The sequence below is a fragment of the Lotus japonicus genome, chromosome 3 (genome assembly GCF_012489685.1).
Source record: "Lotus japonicus ecotype B-129 chromosome 3, LjGifu_v1.2".
Taxonomy (NCBI): domain Eukaryota; kingdom Viridiplantae; phylum Streptophyta; class Magnoliopsida; order Fabales; family Fabaceae; genus Lotus; species Lotus japonicus.
The window spans coordinates 80919700-80937824 of NC_080043.1; the positions used below are offsets into that span (position 1 = coordinate 80919700).

At 41.4% G+C, this 18125-nt stretch overlaps 1 protein-coding gene across 1 annotated transcript; it reads right to left on the bottom strand.

The window, feature by feature from the left end:
* Positions 1–1279: 1279 nt before the first annotated feature.
* On the bottom strand, positions 1280–17663 carry LOC130746373 (uncharacterized). Its single transcript, XM_057598984.1, has 4 exons — positions 17363–17663; positions 16367–16899; positions 2786–3694; positions 1280–1866 (listed from the first exon to the last, which is right to left on the bottom strand). The coding sequence occupies exons 1-4, from the start codon at positions 17522–17524 to the stop codon at positions 1587–1589; spliced, it is 1884 nt and encodes a 627-aa protein (XP_057454967.1). The 5' UTR covers positions 17525–17663; the 3' UTR covers positions 1280–1586.
* Positions 17664–18125: the final 462 nt, after the last annotated feature.

Here is an 18125-nt window from a genome sequence, read left to right on the forward strand (position 1 = left end):
TATATGCTAATTTATTTATCATTGATTAAGTTGTCTAACTCAACTTATATAAATTTGCCTCTCCTAAAGAGGGAATCAATAAAAAACACAACCCCAAATCAAAAGTGTTAATGCAAGAAGATCAACATAATGCACTTTCTGCTCGTGGCTCCCCACATACAACCTAGGCTAGGGATCAATTAGATCATCCATTATCCTACTCAATGATAAGGTGATTCTATGGACCCAATAGGCCAATACTAAGTTATTCAAGTCCTTTAATTTGATGAGTAATTATGACTATAATATAATACCTTGTTGAGATTAGGGAGGTAGAGAAGTGAGTGAGGATGGACAGATGGGCACATCAGAGAGAGGCTTAGCGAATCCAAAAGACTACAAATTTAGTGTCAATAATGCAGAATAATGATTACCAATGTTGTAATGATGCTTGCAACGTATGGTTGTGGCACTAATGATATGTTAGAACTCTCACACATGACAACTTTACCTTATAAACTTTGATCCCAAACGCGGTCCCCTACTTCCCTCACTGCTTCTTCTATTGTGTTTAAGGGCTAACCTGCCCCAACCCACTGGATTTCCGGGGAAAGAAGGTAAAAAAAGAATGTCACAGTGCCATGCTTGAGCATTTTTAATTCTTCAGCAGCATGCCTGGCTAGGCCAGCGTACTAAATAGCTTTTCTGCATTTAGTTTGGAAAAAAGCTTGCCATGGAGAAATAATTATAGGCATGATAGAGTCTAGAATGTTGTGCAATGCAGTGCGTGTTCTAGGGCGAGTTTGAGTAATCAACTTAATTAAACATTAATGACAATAAGTGCTTATTGATTGCTCATAAGCTCATTAGAGAAGGTTATTGAAATAAAGCTCAAAATATATTATTGGTAGGTATGTGTGTTTTTTCATGAGCTAATATGAACGATTTATGAAAAGAAGTTCAAAACGGTTTATAGTAAGTCATATGTTATTTACATAAGTTTTCTCATACACTTGCATAAGCACTTATTCTATAAGATAAGTTCAAATAAGTTATTTCAAACTGGGCCCTAACCCAACAAACAAATAACATTATAATCCTATAAAAGTGTTTTAAGTGCGGAAACCCATTAGGTTTTCATGTTTGGAAAATAAGTGATTTTGGAAGGATTAAAAGTAAATCCAATGATAATGAACTTTTATCCAATGTTTCCTTCTTTTACACTATCATCCAATTGTGTTATTGTATCATATAAGAGAATTTGGCCTTTCAAGTAGTTAGTATCATAGTTAAGCTAATATGGGACAAGACAATACATGATTAAATAACTGTTCAAGAAAGTTCAGAAGCAAATCAAAGTGAAAATTCATAACGGACAAAAGTGCAACATTTGACCTCAATATCCCTAAAACTACCCCTCAGAATTATATGGTAATTTTTATGCATCTAGAGTTTCCAGACAAAGATCAAAATTATAACATAAGGTACCAAAGCTCCCTAGGTGTCGCTCTGTACAAGTAAAACATCTCATCATTTAGTTCAAGTGTTCAACACACCCCACAAAAAAAGGCCTTTAGAAGAGAAGGAAGGCCAAGTTGAATCCAGTATCACTGATTCTCTTGCCTGTGGCCATGATCATCATCAGGCCCATCATCCTCCATATCCTCATAAGTAACCCACGGCAGCATCGACTCAAACAAGACAGCGAGTGCATTCCTATTTGCAACCTCGCGAGGAGGAGCATGGCCATTGCCAGGCAGATTAGCAAACTGGTTCTCGTCCTGCATAGCCTCCCTCATTCCAGGAACCCCCATGAACTGTTGTAGATTTTCCGGTGGAATTGATGACACTGAATCAGAGAAATCAGATACCAATAAATGCCCATACCTGAAAATTACAAAAGATTGTAAGTAGAATTGCTTAAAGATCAATGCCTGTTAAAACAGTGCTGTCATATCACATACATGAAAGTAGGATACACAAGTAAATGAACAGCAGCATCCTCAGTTCCATAAGGAACAAGGGTCTGCCAGTTGAGTTTGAACAAATGTTTTCTGCTTTCACATTTAACTACAAGAATGTCAATGGTCAATGCTGGGAGAGCTAGCTCCACGAGAATGTGGATGTCCAGGGCTCTGATCGGATTGTCTCCCATCGAGGATACCTATGTTAGATAAAAATAAAAATAAATGCATGTATGCCACCTTGCTTTCATTTTATTTCGTGTTTTCAAATATTTGTAAAGAAAAGAGTGAAAATAACTTTTTTTGCCCAATATTTCCTGAGCAAATTTCTGAAAACAGTAAACAACACAAAAATAAGGTGTCATTTTTTAAATTAAAATTGAAAACAGAAATGAAAATTAAATTTACATTTTCTCAAACCAAGCAGGCCCTAAAATTCAATGTGTTACTCTCTTTCCCTTAATTGTGTTTTTCCCATGGCATGAGATGAGCAGGCTTAGGAAAAACTCCATTCCATGCAACTTCATCACATAATTATAAGTCAGCTATTTGGTCACTTGTGTGGTTATCAGTACATTGCAGCAAGTTCTTATTCATAATTTCAAATTGTCAGCAGCTACCTATTGCTCATTCCAAAATGAAATAATTTGCACCAAGTTTTGAAGAAAATAAACTCATTCATCTGAAAACTAAATGGAAGGTGGTTTAGACTTTGTAAAGCAGCACACATATATATTAAAACAAATAGACAAGCAAGCAAACAAGGAATTTTTTAAACAAGCAAATTTTAGATCAAACAAAAAATGAATAAATAAAATCAGAAGAGAAAACGAATCACTTACTCATTTTTCTCAGATGAAAATACTTCTTTTCTGACACAAGCCCAATCCGTAAGTTCGCTTTTATTACTCTCCAGGGTTTCAATCACAAGTTTTGCAGCGCCACTTAGCAGTTTCTGCAGATCAGGAAGCCTCCATATAAGATAATTTCTTTCAACATATATACTAATCAAGTGATCTTGAGATGGACTTCCAGTTTGATCTGATAGGAAAAAGGTGTGCTTGAGAATATCTGTCCATATGCGCTCTTTCAAAGGTACTTTTGTTACTAGCTTCTTTATGACTGAAGGATGAAGCATCAATGCTTGTTTCATAAGATCAGATGAAGAAGCCTTGTCAGAATCAATACAAGCATCTTTGGAGGCCTCACGCTCAAGGTAAAACCGACAAATGGCAAGGGAATAAGAAAAGTTCGGAAACAACCAAATGGAGTTATCACTTTTATAATCTTCAGAAAACTTTTCCAACCATGCATACTCTTCAGACCTTAAAGCAAAGTAGTCCATGCAGAAAATAGCCCCCATGGGATCATCAGCATCTAGTGAAAGCAACAATTTGCAGACCTCTAACGCAGATCTATGACAGCCACGCCTGTCCAAATTTTTCATGTGAGTAAAAAGAGCTGTGAATATAGGTTTGTTTGTATCATGTCCGTACTTCAGTTGGCAATTTCCCTGCAGTGGGGTGAACATCGGATTCCACGCACATTCAAGGGCATATAGACACCTAGCAATGGAATCTGCGGACATCTGTTGTTCACCCAATACCTTGAAATATTCTGCCATTGTTAGAAGGGAATCTATATGATAAGGACGGTACTGTAATATGCTCGCTACACCATTTATGTCATTAATTGCCTTGGCAGCTTCAAATGCTCTCTGAGATTGGGAGTAGGATGATGAATGTACATATCTACATTGTGAGAAAAAAAGAAGGGGAAAATTAATAGTATTTGAAGGGTTACAAAGAGATATTATTATTTATCACGCACACCTCAATGTTCTTTAACCATACAGGTTAAAATAGGAAATCATAATATGAAGTGCAATAGACATATTCAATTTTTAACTTCACAAGTAAACCACAAAATGATAAACCAGCAAGTTGAGACTCTTGTTAAACCCAAAAGTCCAAACAAATAGACTCAATGACGCATGCCCATCAATAAAAAAGAAAAAAAAATCAAGAACTGAATATGGGTGTATGAGTGATAAAAAAAAACAATCAGGCACAATGCTATATTGATAGGTACCAACAATGAACAACAAAGAAAAACCGTATTTAGTTGAAAGAATGCTATGAAACTTCACAAATTCCCTGGTATTCGAAAGATGGCCTCTCCTCACTCAATCTCTCACTCCCTTTAACTAACTATCAGCTAGTCACAATAACAACCCCCCTTTAACATATCTATTATTATAATACCATCCCCATCAAAGATCCACCTTATCCTCAAGGTGGGAGAGAAGGAATGCAACTTGAGCGTAGATTGGCTGCCTTAAGTGCGGTGTCAGTTTGGTAACCGCTTCCATAACTAGCTAATGATTCAACAAGCATCTGAATTTGATAGGTATTCAGAGAAAGATGAAGAATGAACAGAAGGAACTTGTATTATTTACTAGGATTCTGGTGAAATCACCAAGAATCAGTGTAGAAACAGTACAGAAAGAAAGGAAATAACAGTGATAGCAGAGGCAAATTCGAGAGTGCTTCAATTCTCTCCTAGTCCAAGACTAATCCAATTCTAGCCTACTCTCTCTCTCTCTTCCTTTGGTGTTTATACACACCACCTGGCCTGATTCTCTGCAAAGGGAATCTGCCAGCTCACAATTAGTTACCCTACTCTCCTGAGGTAGTGGGACTAATGTTTATCCCCACTTTACCCCTACGCTTGTAAACCTTAGAGTGATCCTTGCCCTTCCTAGAGACAAGGTTCCTATCATCACTCCCCCCTGGAAAAAACACCTTGTCCTCAAGGTGTTGTCCCAGGAATTCTCAAAATCAGGGAGGTTCTTCCAGCTGACTAAGAGTTCGGTTTCCCCAAAGGGGTTAAGTCTGGAGTCCAGAACAGCTGCTGGCTCAACTTGTAGCTCCCACTCTTCAGATAAACAATGGGGTAAAGGTTGCACCTGAACTGTAGGAGCCAAGGATTTCTTCAATAGAGATATGTGGAAGACTGGATGAACCAAACACCCTTCTTGTAGCTGCAATTTGTAGGCCACAGGGCTGATCTTTCCAATCACTTCAAATGGGCCATAATACCTAGGACTGAGTTTTTGATTGGTTCTTTTAGCTAGGGTCTGGAGTTTGTAGGGTTGTATCTTCAGATAGACTTGATCCCCTAATTCAAACTGGACATTCCTTCTATGCTTATTGGCTTGTTGCTTCATTTGATTCTGAGCTTGTGTCAAGTTTGCTTTCAGCTCCTCTAGCATGTTGTTCCTTTCAGCAGTTAATCTGGTAACCTCTGCTACTGTTGTGGAGGTCACATCACCTCTAACTATAGCAGGAGGGTCCTGGCCATAAAGAGCCTTGTAAGGAGTAGATTTGAGTGAAGAGTGGTAATTGGTATTGTACCAATACTCAGCCCATCCTAACCACTTAGGCCACAGCTTCGGTTTACTCCCTGTGAGACACCTCAAATAAGTTTCCACACATCTGTTGACCACTTCAGTCTGGCCATCTGTTTGTGGATGGTAGGTTGTGCTATATTTTAATTTGGTTCCTGCTAGCTTGAAGAGTTCTGACCAGAATGAGCTTAGGAACACACTATCCCTATCTGACACAATAGTTTTAGGAAAGCCGTGTAACCTGACCACCTCTTGAGTGAAACTTTCTGCCATAGTTTTAGCAGAATAAGGGTGTGACAGGGCTATGAAGTGGGCAAACTTGGTGAGTCTGTCAACCACCACTAGTATGGTATCCTTTCCCATGGACCTAGGCAGGCCACCTATAAAATCCATGCTAATATCTGCCCAGATTTGTGAAGGAATAGGCAAGGGTTGAAGTAGGCCTGCAGGACTTAGAGCTTGGTACTTGTTCCTCTGGCATACCTCACAACTCTGGACATAATGCTGAATCTCTGACCTCATGTTTTCCCAGTAAAATAGAGAAGAAATTCTCTTCATGGTTCTGAAATTGCCAGCATGCCCTCCCACTGCTGAATTGTGAAATTCTTCTAATATCTTAGGTATCCTTGAGGATGTTTTAGGAATCACCATTCTGCCCTTAAAGTATAAGAGTCCCTTTCTATACTCAAAGTCTCCTTGTGACTCTGGATTAGTGAGTAGAGTTTGGATAATAGTGATGTTGATGCAGCGGAAGTCGTACTAGGATTGCAAGCGCAAATCCTAAGGAAAAGGTTTCTGGAATCCACCAGAAAGGAAATTAGCAAGCGCTAAAACCCTAGAAAATACACTGGAATCCACCAGAGAAGAAGAGAAAACTCTTAAATTTTATTATCAATCAAAACTGAATAGGCTATGCCTTACAATTGCTTAAATAGGAAAAGAAAGAAAATCCTAACCAAAAAGAAATAAGATCTTGAAAGATCCTAATTGAAAATAAAAGATCCTAATTGAAATAAATAAGTTTCTAACAAAAAATAAATAATATCCTAAAAGATCTTAATTGAAAATTAAAGATCCTAATAAATAAAATCCTAATAAAATACTTAGATTTTGTTTTGCGGGCCCGAGACTGATTAGATGGGCTAAAATCCGATCGGGCTCATTCGACGAGCGACATCATCGTCGAAGCGCGCAGCCAGCCGCGCTACATCAGTCTCCTCCACCCCTGAGGAACTCGACCCCGAGTTCTCATCGTGATAAAGGGCCGCATCTTCCTGATACTCATAGATGTCAGCTACGTTGAAAGTATTTGAGATATTCATGTCATCTGGGAGAGCCACCACATAAGCATTGTCATTGACCTTTCGAATCACCTTGAATGGACCATACTTGCGTGGCTTCAACTTGTTGTAAGTACCAACTGGGAACCTCTCCTTCCGTAAGAACACCATCACATCGTCTCCCACATTGAAAACTTTAGCTCTCCTGCGTTTGTCGACGGCAGCCTTGTTCTTCATTCCAGTAGCCTCCAACCGGGCCTTTACAGCTTCTTTAACAGTCACAATCTCCTTAGCCATTGTCTCAGCCGCTGCACTAACCCCAGGTGCTTTAGGCAATTGTAACAAATCCACCACATGTCTGGGCACAGAAGTGTAAACGAGAGAAAAAGGTGACTTTCCGGTAGCTGAGTGCACAACACTGTTATAAGCAAATTCCACCTGTGGAAGAGCTAGATCCCACTGCTTCGGTTTATCCCTGCAAATACTCCGAATCATATTTCCCAAAGTCCTATTGGTTACCTCAGTTTGTCCATCAGTCTGTGGATGTGCCGTAGAACTTCGGTTCAGCGCTGTTCCAAATAACCTCCAAAGAGTAACCCAGAAATGACTGAGAAATTTGGTGTCCCTGTCTGAAGTAATCGACGTAGGAACCCCGTGAAGGCGCACCACCTCCCTGAAGAACAGTTTGGCTATGTTGGACGCATCAGCAGTCTTCTTACAGGCAATGAAGTGCGTCATCTTGGAGAATCTGTCTACAACAACAAACACAGAATCCACACCTCGTTGTGTACGAGGCAAGCCCAACACGAAATCCATAGCCAAATCTTGCCAGATATCATCAGGAATAGGCAAAGGCATATAAAGACCAGTGTTTTGTGACTGACCTTTAGAAACCTGACAAGTGTAACACCTCTTGACTATAGTACCAACGTCCCTCCTTAAGTGTGGCCAATAATACCTCTCTTCCAGGCTAGCAATGGTCTTGTCTCTGCCCAAGTGACCGCTGAGTCCGCCACCATGTAAATCTCGGATCAACTTTTCCCTTAAAGAGGAGCAAGGGATGCACAGCTGATCCCCTTTAAAAAGATAGCCATCACGGATATGATAATCTGCCGAAGGATGCTTACCACTACACTTGGCCCATAATTCCTTGAAGTCAACATCACCTTCATACAGCTCTTTAAGGCACTCAAAGCCTACGATCTCCTGCGCTAAAGTAATTAGCAAGGAAGCTCTCCTACTCAACGCATCTGCTACCTTGTTAAGAGCTCCCGATTTATGCTGAATAATAAAAGGAAACTTCTGTAAGAAACTCACCCACCGAGCATGCATCTTGTTTATCACTTTCTGGCTGTGAAGAAACTTCAAAGCTTGGTGGTCAGTAAACAGAATGAACTCTCTCTGAATTAGGTAATGTTCCCACTGGCGTAGAGCTCTAAAGACTGCATAGAACTCCTGGTCATAAGTGCTCCACTTCTGGCGAGCATCACTCAACTTCTCGCTGAAAAAGGCCACCGGTCTCTTCTCTTGAGACAACACCGCTCCTATGCCAACTCCACTAGCATCACATTCAACTTGGAACACTTTATCAAAATCAGGGAGTGCTAGCACCGGTGCAGAGCATAATTTCTCCTTAATCAGGCCAAAACTTTGCTCCTGTTCAAATCCCCATTTGAACTTTCCTTTCTTTAGACATTCAGTGATAGGTGCAGTGATAGTGCTGAAATCTCTGATAAACCTCCTATAAAAAGTAGCCAAACCATGAAAACTGCGTACTTCAGTTACTGACTTTGGTGTGGGCCAATCCCGGATTGCACTCACCTTCTCTTCGTCAACATGAATCCCTTCTTCTCCAACAATAAAACCTAGGAAGAGTAATTTGTTGGTGCTAAATGTACACTTTTTCATATTAATGTATAACTGGTTCTCCTGTAAAACTTGCAACACCTGCTTCACATGCTCCAGGTGTTCTTTCTTGTTCTTACTATAAATCAGAATATCATCAAAGTAAACAACCACAAAAGAACCAATAAATGGACGCAGAACCTGATTCATCAACCTCATGAAGGTGCTGGGGGCATTTGATAACCCGAAAGGCATCACCAACCACTCATACAATCCATCCTTGCTCTTGAAAGCTGTCTTCCACTCATCTCCAGGCCTGATTCTGATCTGGTGATAGCCACTACGCAAGTCTATCTTTGAAAACACCTTAGAACCAGCTAATTCATCAAGCATATCTTCCAAACGGGGAATTGGGAATCGATACTTGATAGTTATCTTATTGATGGCTCTACTATCAACACACATTCGCCACTGACCTCCTTTCTTAGGGACAAGGAGGACTGGTACAGCACATGGGCTCATGCTCTCACGAATGAATCCTTTCTTCAGCAAGTCTTCAATCTGCTCCCTTAAGATTTCATTCTCTTTCGGGCTCATCCTGTAGTGAGGAAGATTTGGCAAGCTAGACCCCGGAATCAGATCAATGTGGTGCTGAATATCTCGCATCGGAGGCAACTCGTTGGGTAGCTCATCTGCAGTCAGCTCTTTAAAGTCCTCTAGAATCTCTAGGACCTCTTCTGGAATTATCGGTTCCTCTTTGACAACGCTCATCAATCCTTTAATTACCACTGGACAGAAGCATTTAGTTTCTTTTACATCCTCATCAAGCTCCTATTCATTCTGTGTCATCACCAAGAAACTGGACTTCTTTTCTACTGGACCCTTGTCAAAGTGCAAAACAGGAGCCATAGCAATTTTGTGTGTTCCCCATGTAAACAACATCACATTATCCCTTCCTTTGTATGTAGTATCAGTATCATACATCCAAGGCCGCCCAAGTAAAATATGACAAACATCCATACTCAAAACGTCACACAATACCTCCTCTCTGTAGTGCTTCCCAATGGAAATAGGTACCTTGCAAGTCTGTGAAACTTTCACATGTGGCCCTTTACTCACCCACCCCAAGGTGTACGGTTTCTCATGAGGCTCTGTTGTCAGCTTCAAGTACTCTACCAGCTTTTGGGAAACCAAATTCTCAGTGCTGCCGTTGTCCACGATCAAGTTACACACCTTGTTCTTAACAGAACAGTGTGATCGAAACAAATTCTTCCTTTGACTTTCTTCTTTGGATGATAGCAGGATCCTCAAGAGCACAAAGTTTACTCTTTCCTCAGACTCCTCTTCAGCAAACTCAACCCCTTCATAGTCATTGTTCTCCTCTTCCTCCTCAGTCTCCTCATTCAGAATGGCGGCGGTTCTCCTAGAAGGACAAACATTGGATCGATGACCTTGCCCCCCACAACGAAAACACTTATCAATTGCCGGTCTCGCATAAGGATTAGTTGGTTTCTGGTTGGGTGTCTTGCTCTGTTGCACACCGCTAGAACTGTTGGCTCCTTTGTTTCCTGAATTGGGATCCTTGGTTGTTGGGCTCTTTTCCTTATCGCATGCTGACTCGATGTTGTTTTGGGGAGAGTATCTTCGGAAAGATGGGAAATTTCGAGGGGACTTCTCTATCAATTCAGCCTTCAAAGCTAGACTGGATGCTTCAGCCACAGTCCACACAGTTTGCAAACCCATCTTCTCCTGCAAAGAACCCTTTAAGCCACTGATGTATCGAGCCACCTTCTGATTTTCAGATTCTCCCAGTTCGTTACGCTCAGAAAGACGTAAGAACTCAGTTGTATACTCCGTCACAGACTTCTTTCCTTGCTCACAATCGATATACATCTTATAAAGAATCTGCTCGTAATCTTCTGGTAGAAATCGCTCCATCATCAATTGTTTCATTCTTCGCCAAGTTCTGACTGGCCCTTTTCTCTGTCTCTGCCTCTGGATAACAAGCTTATCCCACCACACAGCAGCAGTACTCTTCAGCCTGATTGCCACCATCTTGACTTGCTTATTCTCGGGGACGCCCATGACGTCGAAAAATCTGTCAACATCAATCTGCCAGTCTAGAAACTCCTCCACTCCCATAGTTCCGTAGAACAATGGAATATCAGCTTTCACTCGGTAGTCCCGGTTATGATTCTGATTCCCTTGGTCAACTATTTCTTCTTCATCAGCTTCATCTCCTTCAGAACTTGAATTTTCCGTAATAATGGCATGACCGTTGTTGCCACCGTGCGGAACCCTACGCGGTACTCTTCCCCCGTCTCTTCGCTGGTTCATGTTGTTGATGCTGTCAGTTAAAGGCGTCATTAACGTCGCCATCTGTTGTGTCATCTGTTCTGTCATCTGTTGTGTCATAGCAGTTAGGGCCGCGGTAAGAGCCGCGGTAACATCCTTCAGGTCTGCTTTGGTCAATGGTTGATCTTCCATGGTTGATCAAGCAAAGAAAGGAGACAGGAGAAAGCCTGCTCTGATGCCACTTGATGCAGCGGAAGTCGTACTAGGATTGCAAGCGCAAATCCTAAGGAAAAGGTTTCTGGAATCCACCAGAAAGGAAATTAGCAAGCGCTAAAACCCTAGAAAATACACTGGAATCCACCAGAGAAGAAGAGAAAACTCTTAAATTTTATTATCAATCAAAACTGAATAGGCTATGCCTTACAATTGCTTAAATAGGAAAAGAAAGAAAATCCTAACCAAAAAGAAATAAGATCTTGAAAGATCCTAATTGAAAATAAAAGATCCTAATTGAAATAAATAAGTTTCTAACAAAAAATAAATAATATCCTAAAAGATCTTAATTGAAAATTAAAGATCCTAATAAATAAAATCCTAATAAAATACTTAGATTTTGTTTTGCGGGCCCGAGACTGATTAGATGGGCTAAAATCCGATCGGGCTCATTCGACGAGCGACATCATCGTCGAAGCGCGCAGCCAGCCGCGCTACATCAGATGTACTTGGCATCTTGGAGTAATTCTTCCTCTATTCCTTCCCACTCTTGGCAGTTGGCACTGTGCAGTAGATAGAGCAGAAAAGTTAAATTTCCTGGATAGAGCATCAGCAGCCTTGTTCTCTATCCCAGGTTTATATTTAATGGTGAAATTGTATCCCATCAACTTGGTGATCCACTTCTCTTGATCCTCACCCATTATCCTCTGTTCAGTCAAGTATTTGAGGCTCTTTTGGTCTGTGTGTATCACAAAGCTCCTACCTAATAGATAGGGTCTCCACTTCTGTACAACTATCACAATGGCCATTAGTTCCCTTTCATATACAGACTTGTTCTGATTCCTATCAGAGAGAATCTTACTCATGTAAGCTACTGGCCTTCCTTCTGGCACGAGTACAGCCCCAATTCCCTTGCCTAATGCATCAGCCTCTATCACAAATTGTTTGTCAAAATTTGGAGCTGCCAGTACAGGTAAGATAGTCATGGCCACCTTCAGCTTCTCAAAGGCTTCAGTGGCTGCTTGGTCCCACTTGAAGTTATCCTTCTTCAAGAGTTGAGTAAGAGGTAGTGCCATCTTGCTGTATCCCCTGACAAATTTTCTGTAATAACCTGTCAGTCCAAGAAATCCCCCAAGACTTTTCAAATCCTTAGGTCCCAATCAATCATGTCTTTGATTTTGCTTGGATCTGCAGCTACTCCTTGACCAGAAATTATGTGGCCTAGATATCCTAATTGTTTCTTCCCAAAGGAGCATTTCTTCTGATTTACTACTAGCTGGTTTTCCTTGAGCAGTTGCAAGACTTGTCTCAAATGCTCTTTGTGTGCTTCTTCATCTTGGCTATAGATGAGAATGTCATCGAAGAAGACAAGGGCAAACCTCCTTAAGTATGGCTTGAGCACCTGATTCATTAAAGCTTGGAAGGTGGAAGGTGCATTGGTTAGCCCGAAGGGCATGACCACATACTCATAGTGGCCCTCGTGTGTCCTGAATGCAGTTTTAGGAATGTCTTGGTCTTGCATCCTTACTTGGTGATATCCAGACTTAAGGTCCAGCTTGGAGAATACTTGAGTTGTTCCCAACTCATCAAGTAGCTCCTCAATCACAGGGATTGGGAATTTGTTTGGGATTGTCATTTTGTTCAGGGCTCTATAATCTACACAGAATCTCCAGCCCCTATCCTTTTTCTTCACCAAAATTACAGGGCTACTATAGGGATTGTTGCTAGTTCTGATGACTCCAGAATTCAGCATGTCTTTTACCAACTTCTCTATCTCATTCTTTTGATAATAAGGGCATCTGTAAGGCTTGATATTAGGGATGGTAGCCCCTTCTTTTAAGGCTATAGCATGGTCACAATCCCTTCTTGGTGGCAGTCCTTGAGACCCCTGAAGAACCTCTGGGAATTCTGCTAGAATTGCAGCCATGTCATCTGAGATTCCCTGCTCATCTTCTGTATCCATCAGTGGATTTTCACAGGTCACATAGAACCCTTCTCCCTTGTTTTGCAAGGCTTTGCATAAAGCCTTCAGTGAAGTTTGAGTACAGCTTAAAGAGGGGTCCCCTCTTAGCATCATTTTCTGTCCTTCAACCTGCCATTGCAAAGTTAATTCTCTGAAATTTGCCTTTATATCCCCTAGACTTGATAACCATTCCATGCCCAATACTAAATCTGTTCCACCCAATTCCAGGACATAAAATTGCTGGGTCAAACTCAACCCTTGCACTAGCAATTGTAGGTCCTTGCAAACCCCCTGATTCTGAATCTTATCTCCATTACCAATCTCCACTTCATAGGTCACAGTCTCAGTGATGGGTAACATCATCTCTTTGACCAGTCCCTGTGATATAAAATTGCTTGTGGCACCACAGTCTATGAGTATGAGGATTGACCTTGCTTTTTCCCTCTGACCCAGTTGACCTTGTAGCTTGAAGGATCTACTGGTGCTGATGCCTTCCTTGCTCTTGAGGGATAAGAGTAAGGTTTTGTGTTCTACAACAAGTTCAGATTCAGCTTCAAAGAATTGTCCCTCTTCTTCTTCTTCCTCTTCATCTACCGTCTCCATCAACACGAATTGGTAGTGCTTCATTTTGCATACATGCTCCCTGTTCCACTTTTCTCCACACTTGAAGCATAGGCCCTTCCTGCTACGATCCTGGAGCTCAGATTGAGACAACCTCTAGCCCCCAGTCCACTTCTTCTCTTGTCCCTTATTCTCCCCTGTTTTAGCTTTAGTAGAGCTTTTTTCTGCACTTGCTTTCTCTGCAGTGGTAGATCCTGCATATTGGCTCTTCCACTTGTTCCCATCTATCCAAGTCTGATGTGCTTTGCTCGAGGATAATCCTTTTTCCTTCCATCCTCGCTTGTCCTCATCTCCGCCCTTGCTGTTGCGCATAGCCAGATTTTTCTCTTCCAGTAACAGCGCGCGGTCCATGATCTCCTCCAGTTTTCCAGATCTGTACAACTTCAGCTCTGCCCTGATTTCTTCCTTGAGGCCATTAAGGAAGATTCCCTTGATGATATCTCGGTCGGTGTGTCGCAACGGTGCTACGACCATCTCGAATCATTCACGGTACTCCATCACGCTTCCGGATTGTTTGATGCTCAACAATGGTCCAAACGGGTTCTGCACTAACCCGGGTTGGAACCTTCGAACCAGAGCCTCCTTGAACGCTTCCCAAGTGCGTTCCGGGGTCTGTTCTTCCCACCATTGGAACCATTCAGAGCACGTTCCTCCATGGCTACCACCAGGAGTCGCACTTTCTCAGTATCGTCAACTTCGTTGAGTCGGAAGAATCGCTCGACCCGAACGATCCACCCGTAAGCATCATCCCCATTGAACAAAGGGAGATCGATCTTCCTTCCAGTGCGAATATGCCTCCTCGGGGAAGCATCCTCGTGTCGCAGCGAAACAGATCGGGAGCTACGAGAGTCATCGTCAGAGATCGACGAGTGCTGACTTCCAGAGCGGTGACGGCGACGGGGTGTTTTAGATCTGCCCCTGCTCCGGCGTCGCGTCTGTTGGAGCATCAGCTGTCGGAGCTCGTCGACAACAGTCATCATCTCAGAGACGTTCTTCTCAACGCTCTCCATACGGTTCTCCATTTGTGCGCGGGTGAAGGTCATACAAAGCTCCCTTTGGATCGGGAGCTCTGATACCAATGATAGGTATTCAGAGAAAGATGAAGAATGAACAGAAGGAACTTGTATTATTTACTAGGATTCTGGTGAAATCACCAAGAATCAGTGTAGAAACAGTACAGAAAGAAAGGAAATAACAGTGATAGCAGAGGCAAATTCGAGAGTGCTTCAATTCTCTCCTAGTCCAAGACTAATCCAATTCTAGCCTTCTCTCTCTCTCTCTTCCTTTGGTGTTTATACACACCACCTGGCCTGATTCTCTGCAAAGGGAATCTGCCAGCTCACAATTAGTTACCCTACTCTCCTGAGGTAGTGGGACTAATGTTTATCCCCACTTTACCCCTACGCTTGTAAACCTTAGAGTGATCCTTGCCCTTCCTAGAGACAAGGTTCCTATCAGAATTTCAAACTAAGCATATTGGAACTCAAGGTCTTGGAGACCAGCTTTAGTGCTACAATAGAAACAAGGCCATCACTGCCACTATCATCTTCCATGAGCTCCACTCTAAGCCTCAAGAGAATAGATTCAAAAATCTTGGGCCAATGTTGACCTTTAGAAACCATTAGCTTTTGAAGAAGGCCCACTTCAACTTCCTCTTGAACCCATAACTCCAGAGGTATGATAAAGTTGGGAAATGTTCCCATACCTGTGAAAGAGTCCTTTTGTAGCAGGGTGTCATAAGTTCTAGAGGCTAGGCTCTTTAAACTGATAGCCCATAACAGATAGTTCCCTTCACTGCCAATAACAATCAGAAGTGTGTGCAACAATATATGGGCAGCAACACATCCACGTCCTTGTTGAGTCAAGCCTGTCGATCGATTATTTTCTCCACTGCCTCCTTCGATATTTCTACCAGATTGGTTCCCTGTCTAAAGAAAACTTCACGCTCCCGCTTGTGCTTCTCGATATATTTCCTCCAATCTCTCTTTCTTCATCTCTCCAAGAAGGTCAAGAATTCCCTTCCTCACTTATGGTGCCAGTGAGCAAATCCTGAATCCTTCCATTTTCTTGCCAGCCATTTGCTCTCAATTATACCCACAGCTCATGGATGGAGCTCTTATGTCAATTGGTAGGTACAATCAATGAACAACAAGGAAAAATTGTATTTGATTGAAAGAATGTTATGAAACTGCACAAATTCCCTGGTATTCAAGAGACCAGGACTCTCCCCAGAAGACTTTGATTAAAATCTGGATACCTTACCCATTCCGCAGTCCCTCCTATTTATAGCCTCTCCTTACTCAATCTCTCACTCCCTTTAACTGTAACTCCCATTAACTAACTGGCCATTCTACTCAGTAATTATCAGCTAGTTACAATAACAATCTGCCTTTAACATATCTATTCTTATCCAGGGTTGTTAATGGCGGATAAGAACAGCTCCCCCCCCCCGCCTACACCTTTTTACTTTTCACAGCTCACCCTTAGGTACTTTTATTATTGAAGGTCAGTACATAAACTGGAACCTCAGCATTTATCCCATATATATTGTTCTAATACCTGTTATATATTTTATTCTTCCCTCCCCCCCCCCCAATGGACACAATATATTCTTTTATGTGTTTCTTTTTATGGGAGGTGTTTATGATTCATTAGTAGGACACATCACACATTTGAAGATAAGATAACTAAGTCCTTAGCCTTTAACATATGCAATCTTAGATGCATACAGAGAGGGTGGTGTTAAGAGGAAAAAAGCAGCCAATCAACTAAATAAGAATGACACTTAGTTCCTTACCTGAAGTAGTTATATCCATTCTTTGTTTCCAGAAATTCCATTGACAAAGAATCATCACATTGGACCCAATTGCTTGCTGGAGTGACAAGAACAGTCTTTTTAAGATTATGGCGTCCACGCCTCACCCCTCGAATCTGCCTAGAACTGCTGGCTTGATTGCTAGTCTCAAACGATTTCACAACCTTAGATCCAAATATTCTTCTCAGCTCATTTTCAGCATTCAAATATTTAGGATCCACTTGTAATATGGAGATGGAGTTCTGTTTAACATATCTGTTTTTGTCTTTGGCATTCACTGCTTTGGCTTCAGCAGATATATGCTGCTCAGCTGAAGGGCTAGCATTCAGAGATAAATCCTCTAGGATCAAGTCCAACTCTTTTTCACCTCCCGTTTTACTGGCAACAGCATTATCCTTGTTTTTATTCTTCTTCTTCTTCTTTTTCTTTGACTTTGGATTGGATGTTGAAATCTGAGCAGAATCTTTCAATGAAGATGTCACCAATGTTTCATTGGCCGATGTCGACTCATCTTCCTGCAATAAAATAGCCAAATCATCTATTGAGAGCTAAACATTACAAGTCCAAATGAGCAATGAGCATTCATACTACCTAGTAAATACCTTATTTTGTATGAACAAGAATCCAAGCATTGATTTTAAGCTAAACACCCAAGAAAATTTTATAGTAAAATCAACACAACACCAAAAAGTTCTCTTATAATAAATAGTAATGACATTTTATTCACAAAAGAACAAAGAAAAAAAAGTTATCTTGAACTTGTATACAAATTCCACAGGCTTATTGTTTGATTCTGATCTATTTCCAATTCCAAAGGCCAAGTTAGAATTTTGGGCTAATCAAATCTCCTTAGAGCTTAATATCAAAGGCAAAACACAACCACTAATGAAATTGAGAAAGGGAAAAATAAAGGGTAATGCTGCATAAACCCAATAGCTTCACAATCCAAACAAAGAAAAAAGGTGAGATTTTAAGCACCTGGGGTTCGGGTTCAGAATCATGGTCGTTGAGGAGATCAAAGGGGTTGACAAAAGTAGAGCCGTTTTCATTATCATCATCATCTTCTTCTTCTTCTTCGCTAAGTTGATGAGGAAGGTGTTGTTGCTCGTTCAGAATCCTCTTCACCAATCGAGCAGACATCGTGTTCTTGCGCTCCGATTGAAGAAGCTTTCAGGGATGGATAAAGGGGTTTAGCTTCTTCTGGAAAATCAATCACCAGAGAGAAAGAAAGAACACACTCGAATGAAAAAGACAACGTTGGTGTGGTGTGGCTTCTGCATTCTCATTCCTTCTTGTTCTTCTGGTGTGAATTTTTTTTTTGCTCTGTTGCAACAGTTCGAACTGGGCTCATAAAGTGGCCCAATTAAAAAAATTCTCACATTTGGGCTTATGGTTTTCTCTTCCAGGTGGTTGAAATAAAAAATATAATTATTATCTAGTTTATCATATATTTTTTTTGATACATCGGAAAACTACCAGCAAAATAAAACTAAGGAACTGACAAAGAGTCCTTCAACATAAGGTACTCCACATCAGGGTCGCGGACATCAATGATCCAGGACCCTGAGGAACTAACAGCTGCCCCCCGCCTTGCCAAGTGATCCGCTACCGCATTGCTCTCCCGATGAATACAACTAAGCTTCACCTCCCAATCTCACCTCAACATCTGCTTGATGGTATACAACACTAGGAAATCCGAGTGTAACTGAACAGCTGCTTCATCCGCTAAGGAGGTCACAAG